Source organism: Apostichopus japonicus, chromosome 11, assembly GCF_037975245.1.
Source record: "Apostichopus japonicus isolate 1M-3 chromosome 11, ASM3797524v1, whole genome shotgun sequence".
Classification (NCBI taxonomy): Eukaryota; Metazoa; Echinodermata; class Holothuroidea; order Aspidochirotida; family Stichopodidae; genus Apostichopus; species Apostichopus japonicus.
In genome coordinates this window covers 6,864,692-6,883,880 of record NC_092571.1, presented here as the reverse complement: position 1 = coordinate 6,883,880, position 19,189 = coordinate 6,864,692, and the positions used below count along the sequence as shown (strand labels likewise).

Genomic DNA, 19,189 nt, shown 5'->3' with positions numbered 1-19,189 from the left:
GTGATAGAGATTCCTGTAAGTTAAGTCTCTTTTATCATCCATAGGGCTTGAAGATCCTTGGTCTTAGATGGGTCTGGGAGGATGGCATGTTCCATTAAGTCAAGCATTGTCATGTACCATTTATTCCAGCATTCAACAATACATATGGTTACTTGTTTTCTGTTGGTCCATGACGTCAGCAACAAATTTCTGTTTAAAGGAGCATATTGCATTTCAGTATCACCCCAAAGTGATGCCTGCATTATGCATACCATTAATTGTGATCCCTATGTTACTCCAAACATGTACCAAAACATATTTTGCGCGAAAAATGTCTCGAATCTTACAAAATTTAGCAAAAGGGACGACAATGGAATATGCTAAACATTCCAGATAAATGCAATATGAACCTTTTAAAGGCATCCTACATTTTCAATTTTCACCCTTAGTTTATATGAGTTAATTGAACACACTGACCTAGAGCAGAATGCACATTGTTATTGCAAAATTGGCCAATATCATGCACAATTTGTGAAGTTATGACAACTTCTGAGGCTTGCTTCTTTTTTTTTAGGTTGACAGTGTCAAAGGTCAGTTTACAGTTCAAATAAATTAAAGATGAAGGAGGTGATATATAAAACAAACATTTCTGAAATATCACTTAGGTAAATTTTTTAACCAATGAACCCTCGTTGCACATGACCCTCTAAGAGAAGAAAGGGTGGTCTTGTTAAGGCCTTGCTTCTGCAGTAGCTGGTATTTATGCTGGACTTTTTGACCTAATCAAGGGAAGGTTGGTATAGAAGCTATTTTTCTGCATCAATAAAGTGTCATGATGAAATAAATCAAAACTTTACTCGAAGAGTTTCATTGAGGATCGACTTTGAGATTGGTGAACATCTTGATTTGCAATATCCTTCCAAGTCACAGATTGTGTTAACAGCAGAATCAGCTTTTTTTAGTTTGTTTTTGTTTAATAGTTAGTGATTATAAGAGGTTAAAAATTGCCATGGTGTGTTGTTGTTTCCTGCTCAGTTCAAGTCTATTGGCTTCAGGGGCGTAGCCAGGAATTTGCCAAGGGAGGGGCGAACCTGTAGGCAAACTATCAGAGCGGTAGATTCTGCATTGAAAACTATCTATCGTAGCGCCACCAAGAGTTGGCGCTACGCGTACAAGAAAATTTTGGCTGAAAATGCCTCCCAGATCGCTGGAAATGGCACATCCCCAGGCCTTGTAAGCTGCATCTTAGCATTTTCTCTTTTGAAATTACTAGCGATATCATAAAAACATACAAAAAAAATATGCTCAAGGGGGGGCGGCTGCCCCCTTCGCCCCCCCCCTTGGCTATGCGTCTGATTGGCTTACTAATCTTGGTACAGTAGTGTTGTAGTTATTAGAGAGACTACAGTATATATATGTTGACTGGTGATTAGCTGTGCAGTCAATTATTACTGAGCTAGAGTTACAGAAGCTAATTTTTTAATTTATGAAGATCCGATTTAAGCTCTTTCCCTGAGATTGTATGGGACATCACTGTGGGTTGCTGGGGTATAACTTTAATCTGCAGCATCCATATGACTTGTGCACCATGCTGATTCTATTAAAACATTGAACATGCCCTGAAAGCATGTTTGTGTTTCAAACCTTTAGTTCGAAATTTGTTTAACATTTTTTTCCTTCTTTGTGTGATAGAGAAAATGAAATTCTATACCCGCCCTGGGATGGCTCTGTAATGCTGGGTGTTTGAAAGTTCCTCCGTTCTTTGATTAGCAGTGGTTTGAGGTATTAAACTTTCCTGTCAAAACTAATCAAGTATGATTCAAACATTTCCATATGACTAGCCAAACAGTTCAATTCAAATAGGTAAGGCTAAAACTAGACAGGTTAAAGTCTGATAGACTTCAAGAAAAAAACCCAGCATTCTTTTAAGTGGTTTTCATTGCTTGTTACAGTTGATATGTGAAATTTATCCTAAGGCACCCACCATATGTATGCTCATCTCTCAAGTGGTTTCATTGTGAAGTTGACTGATATGTGAAGCCCCTGGGGGTCCCCTAATGGCCCCTCACATGGTTCAGTGCTGTGCTACAATTGCTTCTTAGATCCTTAACGGGTAGCATCCCCATATCTTTGAGGTATTTATTAAATCCAAAATAATGTCCAAGTATCTTGTAGCTAGTCTATGACTCAGGTTCTTTCCCTTACAAATAGCAAATATCACATGAAAATTACACTAAAACAGTGATTCAGTGCTGTGTATGTCATAAACTGTACTTTGCAATACCTGAAAGGTTAGCCCACCACCATGCCTCTAAGTGGGTCCTTGCTCTCTCCAATTAGATTTTGATATGCCCCTGGTTTGAAAAAAAAGTACTTATTGGTAAAGTCCATGTTAGTGGAGTATCTGCTGCATCTTTCACTATAGTCAAAAGTGTGTTTGTGTCAATAGAGAAACATCCTGTTGCAAGCAGGGGTAAAGTGTCTACCATTACAGTTAAACTATAGATTTGGTTAAGACACCCATTTGAAGAGAGTCTTGAAGGAGTCAATAGATGGAGTGTAAGACATCCCCTTTGGGGAGAAAATTCTTATCTGATGGAAGGGTCTGGCATTGTCTTTTACAAAGACTGGAACGTGGGTCAATAAAAGTTTTTGAGGGGCCGAAGTCAAATTGGTGTCGCAACACAATCAGTTTAATAAACACATTCCTAGTGTCCCCTTGAGTGTGAAAGCTCGGCAGAGATCCGGGGATCATCCAAGGGTCCTCAAGGATAAACTAAGGGAGGATAGGCCAGCCTACTTACCTTGGGTGTTTCTTCTCCTCTTGTATAGCCTGTTCGCATCCATCTATTGCCAGTTGAATAAATAACACTTTCCTGTCAAGATAAGAGAACAGAGGTGAAGGAGAGATTATCTAGATTGTTTGCTATTTTTCTCCTTAACTTCTGCTCTCGTTATTTGTACCATAGAATAATAGCCTGCCTGCTGTTGTTAATAACAGGATAGGTTTTCTTGTCAGCTTTTAGGGAACACTTTACAGTCTTTGCGGACTCACTTGCTCAAAATATTCGGAATAGGAATTAAAGAAATAGCAAGTCGAATATTCCAGCCGCTCTGATTTCAATGTGTGCTGCTTGGCGTCACACTTCACGCTTTCAAAGTATGTTTCATTGAATTCATGCATTCCATTCGATTCAGGGTCATACACATTCTTTAGCAAAAGTGAACTTTTAATCAAACAGGTGTGATATTGTAGATGCACAGCTACAAATTATTCTTCAAAATTTTAAATGCTGCAATATAATATTTACTTGCAGTACTGCATAAAGACTGCATTGTTTTTTATATTGTTAACTAATTGAGACACTTCATTGTTCTTTGCCTCACCCCATCGTTCCCCATCCCTCCCCTTCTCCATCCTTCCCTTCCCTATGACTTTCTTTTTTAATACCCTTACCTTCCCTTGTCTACCCCCCCCCCGCCCCTTATTTCTCCACGCATTCCTTCCTCCACAGGTTTTTTTCTAGTTGTAATATTTTCATGTTCTAAGCAATTCATCTGGCAGTAGTTGTTAACAGAAGGTTATTCTGTTGGTGCAGTTCATTGTGTGGTAAAGACTGTTTGTCCTATTTCAGAGATTCAATATTCCTGCTGTGAAACAGGGTATAGGTTGATGTAAAAGCTTTGTAATTACAACTTGTGATGACCTGTTGCACAAATCAAGGCCATGTGGTATATATTTGTCAAGATTATCATGCAGGGTAATTATCAGTAAAATTGGAACAGTTGGTTAGTGTTACAAGCCTTTTGAGGTTTTGAATCAAACCACAAATATTTTAACTTTAGAGTGAATTCATATAATGGGAAGAAGAAGAAGGGTCTAGTGTAATATGAATGTGTACTCAATATAGGGCTAGTCATAATATAACTTTGATAATAGCAATAAAATGATTGGGAATGTCAGTCATTCTGCTGAATTCCAATAGTTATTGTTCATTAAGTGGTTGAATAACGCCAAGCCCCCCTTTTGCAATGTTTTGGCATACCTATTAAAGTAGGCGTACATTTTTTGGATTATGCCTTTATGTGCCATCGTGCTGGTGTCAGTTTAATGCCCTATCGTTCAGTAGCAAGCTAGGTCTTCATACTAATTCCATACTTAATCAATCACCTGGTCTGTCTTCCTTGTGATTTTTCTCATGTTTTTCTTTTCTCGGTTTTTACCTGAGGCAGGTTATAATATTTCTGGTTTGGGCAGACAGTTGGCACTGTACATAATTTCAAGGTAAAGTTCCCTGAGGATAAACCTACCACTATGGGCAACTTGTATGAGTAGAAGTATCATGCTCAGCAATTTAATGAGTATACTGGGCACCCTGTTGTGTGTTTAGGTCTCCATTACAGTCAGAATTTACTCCACCAAATGGCTGCAGAACAAATATTTGTACTTGATATTAATTCCGTTTGAACAGAGTAAGGAATCCATTTAAAGTCGAATTAGGCTGTATAATTTAATGTAATGGGCAAAGATTGATCAAATTACATTCACTTAGGTGGCAAGGATTAGTGGGTATTAACCAGGGGTTTTCCTTTTATGACAGCCTGTTGTAGTTTTGTCTAGATAGAAAGTGTAGGCTCAAGAAACAAGAGACAAACAGGAACAAGACTATAAGGCATATTATATAAGGTGGTATTTACATTACAAATTATAGGGAACTACAGTGTCATGCCATAAACTGTCTTACTTATATTCAGATGATATAAATGTAATGGACAAAGATTGATCGAATTACATAAAGTAATCAGGCCAACTTACGTTTACACATTCTATTACACAGGCTCTCTGTTTGCTAACAGTTTTATTTTATTTTGAAATAAATATTAAGGGTTTATGTCATGGATCAACCAGAAGGCTTGATGGATTAATCTGGATATATGTAGGGCCTACATACCATGCATGTTATGGTATGTGTATGGAATAGGTTTATAATTAGGCAAGAAGCAGGGGGAGGGGAGGGGGAGGCTGGAGGAGGGGTGTCAAAAGAAGATCTGAGAAATGACCATCAAGTATCTATCTTTGAAATAGTTGGAATTAATGTCAGAGAGATTGTACAATTGAACTTGTGAGCTTACACTACGTACGAACCTTGGAAATGAAGTGAAAAGTAGGGAAAAATGCGTGTAGCCACTCCAGGAGAAGTTCCTGTTGTGAGGTAATTAAAGGTGCTATTTCTACCCAGGTGATATATTAGAAGTTCATTCTCAATACGATGGGACCATGTTGTCAAGTGGAAAACTGGGGCATAAGGCAGAAGTTAACTGTTCGACGGTAGTTTCTTTTGCAGCAATTTCTCAAGTTTCCCGAGCTCCTAGCTGATTTTATGATCACCATGGTAGTCACGGGTAACGACCCAGAAACCCAATCTATGTAGCTAAACTTTTAATCAGGTGTGGAGAAAGTTGATCATCTTTCTCACAAAACTGATACTTTTTGACAGGTTTAGGTCTTTCTTTATTAAGTGTGGATGATGAAGGAATGTAACTTTGAAATCTATTGTCCGTTCCAATGTGTAAAGTCTGCTAAAAGTATGTATAGGATTATATTGTATAACAGAGAGTTAGAGAGCAACCCTTATACAGTATACACCGGTAACCATCATCACAATCTTACAAGTTGTGCTGATCTCAGCTGTTGTTGTCCTGGTGCAATCTCTAATTATTATTTCTGTCCTAGGGCTGTAATAATTTCCATCTTTAACCAGTTGCATCCTACCCAGCAATTATCCTCTTTAATGAGGTTAAACAGTAGAGACATGTAGATCTAAATTGCTACATCTGGGCACCGATTTTACTGTGACTAATAAATGTCCAATTGATTTGGGCTCTCGGTCAGACAATTCCCTGTAAAGGCTACTGAATGTGTTCACAGTAGACACCAGGATCCCACCAAACAATGATTTAATCCCAGTGATTATACTTACTGTAGCTTTCTTTATAAAGCTCTGCTTGTATCTGTACTGTAGACATTTCAGTGTGTAGTTAAATGCAGTCATTGCTGTCAATATGACATGATCTAATGTATTGTGTGATTTGAGTAATCAACTTACAGTACTCTGAGTGGGTCTGTATGGATCCATGGTGTTGTATAATGAGAGGACAGTCTCTCCTGGACATGTCATCTCATTAGTTCCTTCCTTTTGTTATTTCCCAAACTTCTCAAGACTGAATATATCTTCTTTTAACCATCGTCTGTCAGTTGACTTTTCACCAAGATGATAATTCTACATTCTTTGCAGATTTTGTAGAATGCTGAGTGACAATAGATTCATCAAGTAGTTCACACAAACAGTGAAACTGGTTTTTTACTGTAGACCATATTAAATCATGTGGAATGTTGTAAATAAGACCCACATTTTTTTGGACACTTGATAGCTTCTCAAATATTCCACAAGAAGAACTTGCAGACAAATATGACACAGTTATTTAAATTGTTAAAGAATGATAAATTGTAATGCAGTCCTTGTGTGATACTGTATCATATTTTAATTCATATGATATCTCAAAGGACGATTTGCGGCACAAAATTCAATTTCAATGTCTTTTTAGACCATTCAAAAAGACAGTTTCAGTTAATCCTCTTTTATAATATCCTAGCTTGAATAATAAGAGACTTATGTACAATATTTTACAATGACACTAACAATTACAAGAATTCAAAGCAAAGGCATAAGAAAAAGCTTGCCAACCAGGTTTAGTTTCTACACGACATTTACTTTTTAGCAAATGACCCCTGTTAACTTGGATCTCATGCTCATCAATGGAAGTGGCTGGAATAAGCCTAAGGGTGGGTGCTTTTACTCTTGTCCAAATTAAATTCATGTACTATATGAAGATTAAACCAAACTTGATGAAATATACTAAAAAAATGATTTGTCTGTACCATATGAATGTTGACAATAATACAGTCTCCAATGGCTTTGGCCTGTTAAATGTATGGTCAAGTTCTATGAATATGGTCATTTTAGTAATGTCAGTATTTATACTGTAGACCGCTTTATGCCCTGTGAAGTGGATGTCCTTTTACTCAGTGCCTGGGAGTTATTGTTTGCCCTGTTGTTTGTTTGCTGACCTACAGTAGTGCTATTAACCTAGTGTGAAATAACTAGTATATTGCAGCTTAAATATTTGTCTTTGTGTGGCTTTCACAAAATAAACGTCATCTCACAAAGACCGGTGCTGTTAGTCCTTTTGAGAGAAATTTCCTACTTTAAATGGATAAATTGAGTAAAACACAAGGCTTTCAATGCAGATGTTACTTGCAATCAATCACAAATTTTGGTGACCAAAGATTTGATTATAGACCTGCAAGTGGTGACTTATTAAACTTTGCAAGTACCAGTAGGCTACAGTATTTGTGTAATGTTACCTCAGATGATTCCATCAGTAGAAGTATGCAGAGGCGCATGGTTAAAACTCCTTCCACCCCAACTTACTATGAAAAGTGTGACGAAATCAGCCCCACTTTCAGAAGTTTGCCTACATCAGTTCAACAGGGCTAATGGCTTCTTTCCTTTTTGAAGCAGAGATAAACATGTACAGATGTTTCAGTTTACACAAATCAACAAATTGCACTATTAAAGACACAGTGTTATCCTGTTATTTATATCATTTTACAAGTCTTCTTCTAGATTTATGTTGAGTGAATGATGTATATAGCAAGTTATTAGCCTAGATGTATGGTCATGGAGACAGGAGGATACGTGTCCTGTTACTGCCTGATATGCCGTGACCTAAATCCAGTATAAAGTAGTAATAAGGACCTGCTGCATGTTAAACCTTCAAGTTTTGTCTGGGGAAGTATTTGAAGTTGACAAAAGTAAATACTGCAGCTTGTTCCATAAACGTCTGGAACATTAATTGTTTGCAGAGATAGATACACTCACGTAACTCTGAGCACTACAGATATACCATGATTCTTGTCATTGGCACCAGACCGGGGGTATGTATTTGTATGTATGTATGTATTTTAGATCCTCCTGAAAGCAGGAACTCGCGAAGAAGCCTCATTGGCTTATCAAAGCCGCAAGCTGACCGAAGTCAGTCTCTTACATTCATATTTAATGTCCATGATTATGAATTGTTAATTGTCAACAACTCTGTAACTGGACGACATACATTTATCTGGGAGTAACTCGAACCTGAACCTTATGATTGAAAGACACAGGCGTTAACCACTGAGCTAACACTCCACATTAGAATGATAACTTGTGGAATACCTGAGATCCAATCCTTCCCTTTCATTTGGTCTGAACTTTACGGCTGTTGCTGGTTGTGTTCCTGTTGACAACTTTTTTTCTGGATTATTTGTTGTGGCAGGCCAATTGCTAATTCATCCGTATTAATCCATTTTGGCAGTGACAAAACCACTCAGCCATTCCAAGATTTTTATCAGTAATTTGTACAAAGTTCATTAATCCTGAGATAATCTTTCCAAATATTTCATTTGGGCTAAGGGAAAACAGGTCAAGTAGCATTACTTCCTGAGAGAAATGAAGCCACTTTTAAAAAATGTTAGATTCAAAGCAATTTATAAAAGAATTTAAAGTTTGCTATGTTGGGTCTGATCTGTAAAGTATGTTTGAGTGAAGTGCAAGTTTCCTGTTCAGAAATAAAGCATTCATGTAGAATGAAAAGGATAGCAGTGGAAATACGCTACATAGAAAGATTGACTCTTAGCCCTGAAAAGTGCCTTGACACAATGGTCAGAGCTGGTATTTACGAAAGTTGGCACTTGGGCAATCTTGACATACTTTAAAAGTTGTCTAGAAAGCAAAAACAAATTTTTTGATGGGTGTTTGGTGTTGAAGGGGTTCAGCAAAAGAGGTGGTTAAGCATACAAAACCTGCAATGACTGGATGTATCCATGGTTGAGGGAGGGGGAAAGGTTTGGAGGCACGGGAGGAGGGACCAATCAGATACAACCAACATGCAAACACACATTTTCATTACTGTCTGCATTCTATCACAGATCTGTGTGACCTGTCATGCAAAAATTATCTTCATGATGTTATTTGTCACCCTTTCTAAACTTCTGTGGTCATTTAACTCTATTGTGGTTGGCAAACAAGACTAACTTCTCTCAGAGAGGGCTCTTCTCAAAGCAAATGTTACATCATTACAATAACTGATTACTTGGAAATTGAAGTCTAGGGTTAGGATTCAAAGTAAACTCTCAAGAGATTTCCATGACAGTGAGGTTTGGATGAGTAACTTCTGGGAATCTTGTAAAACGATAAAAAGTTACAATGTAATTAGCTGGTTGAGTAACTGATTCTGTGTTAAAAAGAAAAATGTTTCCTAGTCAAGTTATGCTGTTGATTATTTACACATAGAGAAATGTGTGTGTGTGAACTTTGAAGGGCATGGTGGATGATTTGTTTGAAAATGGCTGTGTGTTTTGTTATGCAATCTGGCATATTATATGCTCTGATTCTGAGAATGCATTATTTACTTCGTTCCCCACTTACCTGTCTCCCCACAACCTATGCACCGCATTCTACCGTGTCTAGAATGCCCTGGTAATCTTTTAACACTGTACACCCTCACTGGCCCTAATGGCCTTCCTTCATTTTTCTACCCACAAAGTGTCTCCCTGTGTTTTTAGGAGTTAGAAAAATTTTCGCGAATATTCGCCCGGATTACCTTGGATTTATACTCTAGAAGTTTCCTATCAGGACTTCTGCACTTCCAAGGATCTTTTCCAGCCTGATAAGTATCCTTTTCTTGTAGGGAAGGGTGTTTTTCTAACTCCGAAAAACACAGTGAGACACTTTGTGGGTAGAAAAATGAAGGAAGGCCATTAGGGCCAGTGAGGGTGTACAGTGTTAAAAGATTACCAGGGCATTCTAGACACGGTAGAATGCGGTGCATAGGTTGTGGGGAGACAGGTAAGTGGGTCACTCGTAAATATATAAACCAGTAAGTTTTATAATATCTTTGCTACACTTCTGTGTTTTTGCCTCAAATGTTTACTTTATCTTTTTTCTAAGAGTTAAGATTTCATGAGTGAACTATACCCTGTCTTTACTCAGTTGCATTGTGGGTAAAATATCCATGGATTATAGACAAAGCATGTACTTGTTGTGCGACTGAAAAATGTTAGATTTTCAGCACACCCTTATTCTCTGAATGTTGTATGCTATAGCTGAATGGTTTGTGTAAATATTGAAGTGAACTTAATTGACAGTTCTCTGGAGGTGACAACAAAACCCAGCATATTTAGTTACCTGTGTTTTGTATTGCTTATTTGTGATGATCATTTACAATTGCCCACTGATGATGTTACATACAGAGTACAGACAAAGACATAACTGTTTTGCTTACTGTGTCCTTTAGTGCATGTAGTTGTCTTGCTGTTTGCATGTCTGTGCTCAAAACAGGAGATAGGGATACAATTGTAATACTATGTTTGTACTTTTATGAGATTTTACCTGCTGGTGTGTGACCCCTCATGTGTAAAGCACAAGTGAATAAAGAGAGTGCAACAGTACGTGGGCGCACGTGAAGAACAGCATGTACCTCAGATCACTTCAAGTTTGACTCCAGTGACATATTTAAGTGACTCCAGTAATCCACACTTCCTGTTGTAGTCATTTGTTGAATTGATTTATAATGAAGCAGTAACTTTCTAAGAGTACTTTCTGGCATATCATATTACTTGTTTGTAATGGAGCGATCTTTCGCGGGACATTTCTTCGGAAGAAATCCAGCGACATTGCCCGGTGCGCTTTCTGCACGCTGTTTAGTTTAACTTGACCTAATCACTTACTCAAGACTGATCTAAAATACTTCCACATGGATATCCTACACTTCCATCTGATAAAAATGTGAGATAATTCGGATGTTTTTTCTCGTCCAAAGAGGAACAGTTTTGTGTACCGCTGTCAGTTTCATCACCAAGGTGCGCTGTGTGTTTTAGACTCGTACAGCTTAACAATTTCCTGTTTTTGACAAGTGCTTCTTCGGTTGGAAAAGGCTGCCATTGAGAACAAAAGACAGACGGAAGTTGTAGCTTTTTAAATTGTATCGGCCGGTATTGGGATCTGTACTGGTCAGCCGTGCATAGAGTATTGTATGGAATCCTATGAACTCTCTGAGAGCTGTATTCAAACAGTTTCCCTTTTTGTTTCAAACTTTAACTGAAATGGCTAGATTGTACATTAGAATTGAAAATAAAATATTACGGAATGAATAGAATCAGAGAAGGGGGCACGAAAAAATCAGAAAAGAGGGCATGCTCAGATTCTGCCCTTCATTTTCCTTAAAATAAGCGCTTACAGAATTAACGGATATGAATCCAATGACAGACTGTATTGAAGATTTGAACTTCCTACTTTGTGACTTTTCGGTTCAGAATTTTGAATACATAACATGTGGCAATGCTTGAGTCTGTCATTTTATGAGTTATATATGTATGATCAAACATGTGTTTTGGTGCTAAATTTTGTTAGCTTACATCAGTAGCACTTCCTGCTTTAAACAAATTTGTCATGTCTCACTATAGACAATGGGAGGAGACCAGTATATAGTGTGTAACATTTGGTCACACTTCTAATTGGCATAGCTCTAGGCAGATAACCTTTCAAGAACCATATTTGTGTCTGATTGTATTCACAGCCAATAAACACAAAAACAAACATCATGTACACAACAGGGATATTTGACATCAGAATGTGCAGCCTCTGATAATTTGCTGCTTTGACAAGCTACCTTTTGACAGCAGAAATAGAGTGTTTGTCACTTACACAGCAGAGCTGTAAAAACAGATTAAAGGCGTCGAAGACTCGCCCCCAAACCGTGTGCCGCCCTCCGAACAGAGTTAACTTTCAATTGCTTGGAAATGAAGTTTTCTTCTTGTCACCACAATATGGAGACAGTAATGAAACGTGATACCTTGTTATCTTTGATGAGATTAGCTGCTGTGTACACTGTGCTGCATGTATTGACTGTACACTAGTGTCTAATTACCGATGGTAGCAAGCTGTGTGTGTATTTTCTGGGATCGATGGTGGTGTCTAACACTTCTGTTACACCTCATTCGAAACTAGGTCAGATTACCGGCATCATAGTTTCTTTGTGCGCAGTCTTCACTCCCTTTAAGCCTACAGGTCAAAGTGTCTATTCTGGGCATATAGCATACATTTATGTTTGCTGGCTTATCTGTATGTATATCTCTGAATAACAGAAATTCAAACTAGACTGCACTCATTGCTTTTCCTTCAAACTGTATTTTGGATGACTTCAAATGTTTAGGAAATTTGTGGAAAAATGCACAATTACCTTCAGCGCCCTCTATCATGTTGAACTGACAGGAAGTCTTATTTGGAAATGCTGGTGAACTTTCAATGTTGAAAGTTCGGTAGAACTTCAGTTCTAATTATCAAGGGAAAAGAAAACAGGTTTATTGTCGCACCAATTTACTGTTTCCTCAAATTGTTTTTATATTCTTTTATAGTTTTTACTTTAAGCTCAACAAAACTGAAAAGGCAATTTAATTGGCACTGAGAGGCGGTATGTGGTTATTGTATTGGTTGTTGTTCTTGCTGCAAAAAGGAGTGTGTTTAGTTAAAGTCTCAATACCTGTTTGCTGATGAATTTCGGAAAACAACTTGGGAGTTTTAAAGAGTATTCTCTTGGTTAACTGCATGGGTATGTTAATGCTATTTGACCACACAGAAGGGGGGCAGTCTTCTCACCTCCAAATAGCAGTAGTACGTAACTTATCAAATAAACTGCAGTAACTATAAAATTACAAAACTTTGGGGTAAATTAATGAGTGCAGAGCATTCTTTTTCATATTTTAGGATTAAATAGAAATTCTGATCTAACTACTAAGTTTGTAATGTTTCTCTTACTTGTGTGGAATATGAAATGCCAAAGTGAAGAGATATCTTTCAGTTTTTCAGTTTTTTTTCTCAATCCAGCTAGTTAACTCCTTCTCTGTAGATAAAGATTTTGCTATTTCAAAATTTCTTAAGTGAAAGGAGAGACCCCATTCATCAATCTTGACAATCATGATGTTATCTTTGCTATTTAGGTACAAAATTCTAAAATTGTCACTGATATGCTGCAGTGATAGCAACCACAAAGACCTCATTGTTAGATCTGTGTGTGTGGTTGGTAGGTAGCGCTCCCTCCTGCTGGTCCATTCAGGCGCTCCCTGGTACCCCTTTGTCCCTAGATCAACAATGGAATCCCAGTATCTATTATCAGGAATTGTGTGGGCATATTCCAATTGTCATGCAACTTGTTAGTTTCTGATTCTGTCTACCACACCTGTACTTTATGTCCCAATCAGCTTTTAGAGTAAGAATATGAGGGATTATCATTCACTGTAAGAATATGAGGGATTATCAATCATCTTCACAGTAGAATATGAGGGATTATCCATCAGCTTCACTGTAAGAATATGAGGGATTATCAATCAGCTTCACTGTAAGAATATGAGGGATTATCAATCAGCTTCACTGTAAAAATATGAGGGATTATCAATCAGCTTCACTGTAAAAATATCAGGGATTATCCACCAGCTTCACTGTAAGAATTTGAGGGATTATCCATCAGCTTCACTAAGAATATGAATGATTATCAATCAGCTTCACTGTAAGAATATGAGGGATTATCAATCAGCTTCACTGTAAGAATATGAGGGATTATCAACCAGTTTCACTGTAAGATTATCAGGGATTATCAATCAACATAAAAAATATCGTTGGTGTTGCAATGTTTCTTGTCATCCGTCCTAGGCATCCCATGACATATTTGTGTATGTTTCCTCCAGTTGGGTACTTAACTGAAGTAGCAGGTGGCCTGTCACCTCAGGGTGCACCCCCTATAGTCGAGTCTGTATTCATCTAAATACGGTGCTGCCTAAATGTGAAATGAAACTCGTCAAGTGGGTGCGAGAGTATTGCTGCTGGTGAGAGGCAGCAGGTAAAATTATGAAGAGATCATTGAAAAACACTGAAAAGATGCCGGTGAAGGTATCAACCCATTATTCATGCATTACAAACACAGCATGTTGTACCAATATTTGGTATCTATGGCCGATCTGTTTGTTGATTCAGGGCTTTAAAAATGTACGTCTTTATTAGAAGTTGTCAATTAGAAGAGTACAAGTACAATTTAGTTGAATATTTTCAAGGTGCTTAATGCAATATGATAAGCTGTGTGGGTTGAGTAGAGCTGTTAAATAATTAATTAATTCAAACAATCACTGAGCTCTTTAACCTTCACTTGTTAAAATAGTAAAAATACCTTAGAACTGAAATGATTCTTTGCTCTACAGTTTTGGCAACTGCACTGTTTTTTTTACCCTGAAGAGAAGGGAATATGTTGGTTAATAAATCTTTAGTGTACTCAGCATCCTTCACAAAGGTCAATATATTATGATTATTATTGTTTCACCCCACTATTGTAACTAAGGTGAGATAAAACATGATACAAAATGATGATTCATGACTGCACTGTTTGGCAGTAATGAGTTGTCTCCAGGTATCGGATGGTACCACATTGATGGTTTCAAATTCCTCGTATGGGCAAGTAACCATTGGATAGAATCTGTGCTCTGGTCATCATGTAAGATGGAATTGATATGAACAAACATTTTGCTGAATGACATACAATATACCAAAGCAGTGTCTCTACTAACAATATTCATAGTATCTATCGGTCCCATTGCAAAGGAAAGAGTTGAATGGAATTCTTATCTACAGATTATAGATTTAATTAACAGTTTTACAGCTATTATCGCACCTCTTGAGATAAGATTTAACAAAACACTCGCTCCACTTACCCATATCCTGTTTTTTCCCGTGAACAATCAGCATCTTTGTGAAATATCGAACATGGCCGTTTTTTAGTAGGTGATGGTATGCAGCACTTGAGGGGGGATGATAAATTTATACAGAGATCAATTTAAACCTTTAAATATCCCAGAAAGGAAGATCATTATCAGTGTCAACAACTGTGAAGATTGATTTCCTGTATTTTAAGACATTCTTTCATACCGGCAGCATAGTTAGCGGGGCAAACAGTCCCATATTTATATCAATATTTAGGTTGTTATTCCGAGTACAATGTTAAGTATGCAAAAGAACATAAATTACTATCATTGAAGTATTGTTGAGTGTTGTTTCCAAACATGATTGGAAACACATGTGTATATAGGACCCAATCTGGAATGCAAGCTATCTTTAGATTGGATTTACTGCAGTCATGGAGGGCTTGTATTTGAATATAAAGGTATTTAAGTAGTGTATAGTTCTAAGCATCAAGTTGGAAACTGGAAAAACTGTACTTTAAGCGGACCTAGCATAGCAAGTGTTTAACAGTTGTTATCAGGACCCTGTGTACAATTTGCACATCACATTTGTAAGATCTCCACTATTCTATTGCTTCATATATTTACTTTGTTTCCTTGCTTACCTATCTCCTCACAACCATAGCACTATGACTATACTGTACCTTGCCTAGAGTGAACTGGTCAACTTTTAGCCCTGTATTACCTCACTTTGACCAGTCAATGATCCTCCTTCTCATTCTACTACACAAAGTGTCAATCAGTGTTACTAATTCCTGGCACTTTGTTATCTTTTCGTATCGTCATAAAATCTACAATTCACATTTGCCTAATTCCTTCTAGCATAGTGTTTAACATCTGTCAGATCCATACAGAATCCTAATCCTATTAATATCGTGTAACATTCTTCAGGTCACATTTGTGATATTATTCTAGCCTACTGGTTAATACTTATCAGGCCATATAACGGTCAGATCAGAGAGAAGTTAAAATATTCACTCATCAGATACCCTATGTATATATGATACATTAATGAGTAGTAAAAGACCAAAAGTGGTTTCTTTCCATCCATCGCAAATTGTGGTAGTCATTTTTAGAGTAGCTTAATTGGTATTATGCCTTGTAAATTGTAGGCTCAAGTTAAGCCCTAGCTACCATGAAGTATGAAGAAACTTGATATTAGTTAACAGCACTATTTATTGTCCAGTCATTCTCTCATTTTCTTCCATAAATTCAAAGACTGCGCCCTGAAAAGTCACTTTATTGTCCCGTGCTATGATGTGCCATGCTATAAGTAATTAAGAGTTAAAGACTATCAGGAATATGTCCCATTGAACAATTCAAGATTGATGTAGTTTAAGCTTTATCCCCGAAATCCTCGGCCATGTTGATTGTGTATACGGGTCAAGGATCTCTTCTTTAGGTAATATACGTAATCTCTCCATGGTAGTTGATCTGATCTTTTGGTTGCTGTCACGGGGTAGGAACTGACAAGTATGTTTTCAGCAAACAGTTGATAGACCATCTCAATGGTCCATGAGAGGCAGAGATGACAAAGACTATAAGCCACACTATAAGTATTTGCATTGTCTTCATTTTAATAGAAATCTAATCCACTAGATAAACAAAAGGGTTTGGGTGATTGAAAGCTTCATCTCTGAGTGGCAACAATCTCTCCTTTTCATATGCTCTCCTTAAATTACCAGTTTTTAAACAGGACAGGATCATTCTTTCTCCCTTAGTACTTTCTCTGCAGGGAGGAGGGGTAAAGTTGGGGTGATATTTCTAAAAAGTAGTTAAAATAGAAACCATATTCAGCACACCAAGTGAAGTTAACTTTTATCACCCAACATTTTAGGTTTCCCAACTTTAGGGGAAAACTATGGAGTCACCTTTACTGACCTCAATTGCATCATTTTATACATAAGTTTTTAGTTAAGACTTTGCAAGAAAAGGCATTACTGATAACAGTTTAAAGTGTGGTTGGGATATCAAATTTGTTGATGACTATTAAAATATTGATAATGAGCAACATTGAAAACAGTGAAAAAATAGCAAAGTTCTTGATTGTGTGATATCAGAGCAGATGCTAAATTAGTGGTCGTGAACATTCATAGGCCGCGACCTAGCGATCATCCCGGCCCCCTCCCTCGAAATCCTTTGCAACCCAAACATTGGGTTATTGTGACCCATTGGTTCCGGATTGCCTTAGTAAATAAAAGACAAAAATTGACATTTCATCTCCGTCTCAACAACAAATACATGCTTTCTCTGTAAATTGAAAGTACTTGAAATGGACATTGTGTTGCTGTAAATGTCTTTTTTTATTTATTTTTGTTTTTGTTTTTGATTGTTTTATGCCATTTTATTCCTAGTTCAAGAAACTTTCTTACTTTCCGTGATCTATCTAACCCCTGCTCTCTTGTCATTGGAGTTTTTATTTGATTTAAGTTAGGACTTAAAGAGGAAATTAAGTCAATGCAAGTCATTTAAATCATATTGGATGTAGTTAATATAGCAGCTCCCTGGTTTGTAATTGGTCAGCTACTGGTGTTTTTCAAAGAGTGCTTTGCCAGTGTTCAACTAACATTAGAGTCATTTTAATATCAGCATATTTGTATCATTTCATTTTCTGTTTGTCTTTCAGCAACTTGCAGTGTTGGAGTCTGTTTCAATGGAGGATCTTGTAATGGGGGCTACTCACAAATGTGCAGATGTCCACCTGGCTTCCAGGGACCTAGATGTCAATATGGTAATTCATCTTTTAATCTCCATGGTTACATTACAAGGTGGTATATAGTTTTGTTTAAGAGGTGTGACAGATGCCTTGACATTGTAGTATTTGTGGTGGCAGCTCTACAGAGTATTTAGCTAGGATATTTTCAAGATTGGAGGCCAATCTGTTGAGAAGTTAGAATGTGATCTCTTGCATCAGGAAACATCTATTAGAAGAAGAATGTTAACCGAATTTACGCTTGTGTAAGAGGGGGAGTGCATAAGGTCATGGCATTTTGTCTGTGCGTCATAGACTTTGTGTGTAGTTGAAAGACATTCAATTAAAATGTTTGAAGTAGGTGAGAGGTCATTTGAGGTTGATTACTGCATTTAGCTGCAGGGGTACACTGACACACTTTACATGGTTAGGGGTCAAAAGTCATCGTAGGTAACTTTGAATAATTACAAAATAGATATATAGCTGATGATCAGCAAACTTTGTAGGTTGTTACACTTCTTTTCCTTGAAAGTTGGTTGATTGACTAAGGGATGCAGACAAACTAAAGTTGAGAAAGAAAGGTCATGTGTTTTTGGTTCTTTCAAAGCATACCTATCATGGTAGATTTTCAGAGAGTTCACATGGTTTAGAAAGAAGTATGTAAGGTCATCTGAGGTCAAACCAAGTTCCAAATTTTAAGGATTAATTTTTTTCTTCTTCTCAGACCATATCCAATATGTTGATTTGGTGAATGAGAGTTTAGTACTTGAATCATTGTTAACAGTCACAGTCAGTTGGACGATTTAAGAACACATATAAAATCAGATAGACTAATAAGTTAATAGTCTGACTAGGAGACATGGTTGCTTCAATTCAATGATGTTATTGCAGTAGATGAAATAACTTAAGGGATGGCCACCTACTTTCTTCCTGACCTTAAGACAACTTTGCCTTCAGGAAAGTAAAACTGTATGGAAAGTAAAAGTTATGAAAGAGACTGGGACATGTGTTATATATTGGTATCATGTCATAGATAGATCTGTGGTCTGACTTGCAGCTCCCAGAGGAGAGAGAGATAATTATCTGCACACAACAGTATATTTTCTTACCTGTTTGAATAAACTATTAAAAACATTATTCCAAGTTGAAGACAGAAATGTGAGTACTTGATGAACAATCAATCCCTGACTGCAGAAGTTGCGGTTAGCAGGTCCATTGCCCCTTGGATCTTGTCTTTAGATACAGATTAGTTATTAAATACTTTTGGGATTATAATTGAGAGTTTTATGGCATGTTCAGCCCTGGTTGTTTTTTTACTCACAAGTGACTTTCTACCCTGGACACATTGTCTTCAAGTGTTAAATAAATCCTTCAGGCAACTGTATGTGATACTTCTCTCTGTGAGTTCTTCCTATATATTAAGTATTAACATGCTTTTAGTTTAAGGTGATCCAGTTGCAGTTGTCTAGCAGCACCTAATCTACATCCTACATCCGGGGGGGGGGGGGGGGGCAATATTCTTTCCTTCTGTAAAGTGATATATTTTGTCGCGACATTATTGAGCTCACATTTCGACTTATGATCAAAGACTTCCATTGCTTACTGATTTGCCTAGGAGCTTTATAGTGTATAAGTAC

General features: G+C 37.2%; 1 protein-coding gene across 4 annotated transcripts in view; it reads left to right on the top strand.

Moving 5' to 3' along the window:
• LOC139975640 (uncharacterized) overlaps window positions 1-19,189 on the top strand; it is a 91,734-nt gene that overhangs the window by 30,992 nt on the left and 41,553 nt on the right. For all 4 annotated transcript variants that reach the window (XR_011795819.1, XM_071983720.1, XM_071983719.1 and 1 more), the window contains exon 4: window positions 17,487-17,591. Coding sequence is in view for 3 of the 4 variants with exons in the window: in XM_071983720.1 (XP_071839821.1) it covers window positions 17,487-17,591 (105 nt within the window). In the remaining variant the exon portion in view is untranslated. The remainder of the gene's footprint in view (window positions 1-17,486; window positions 17,592-19,189) is intronic.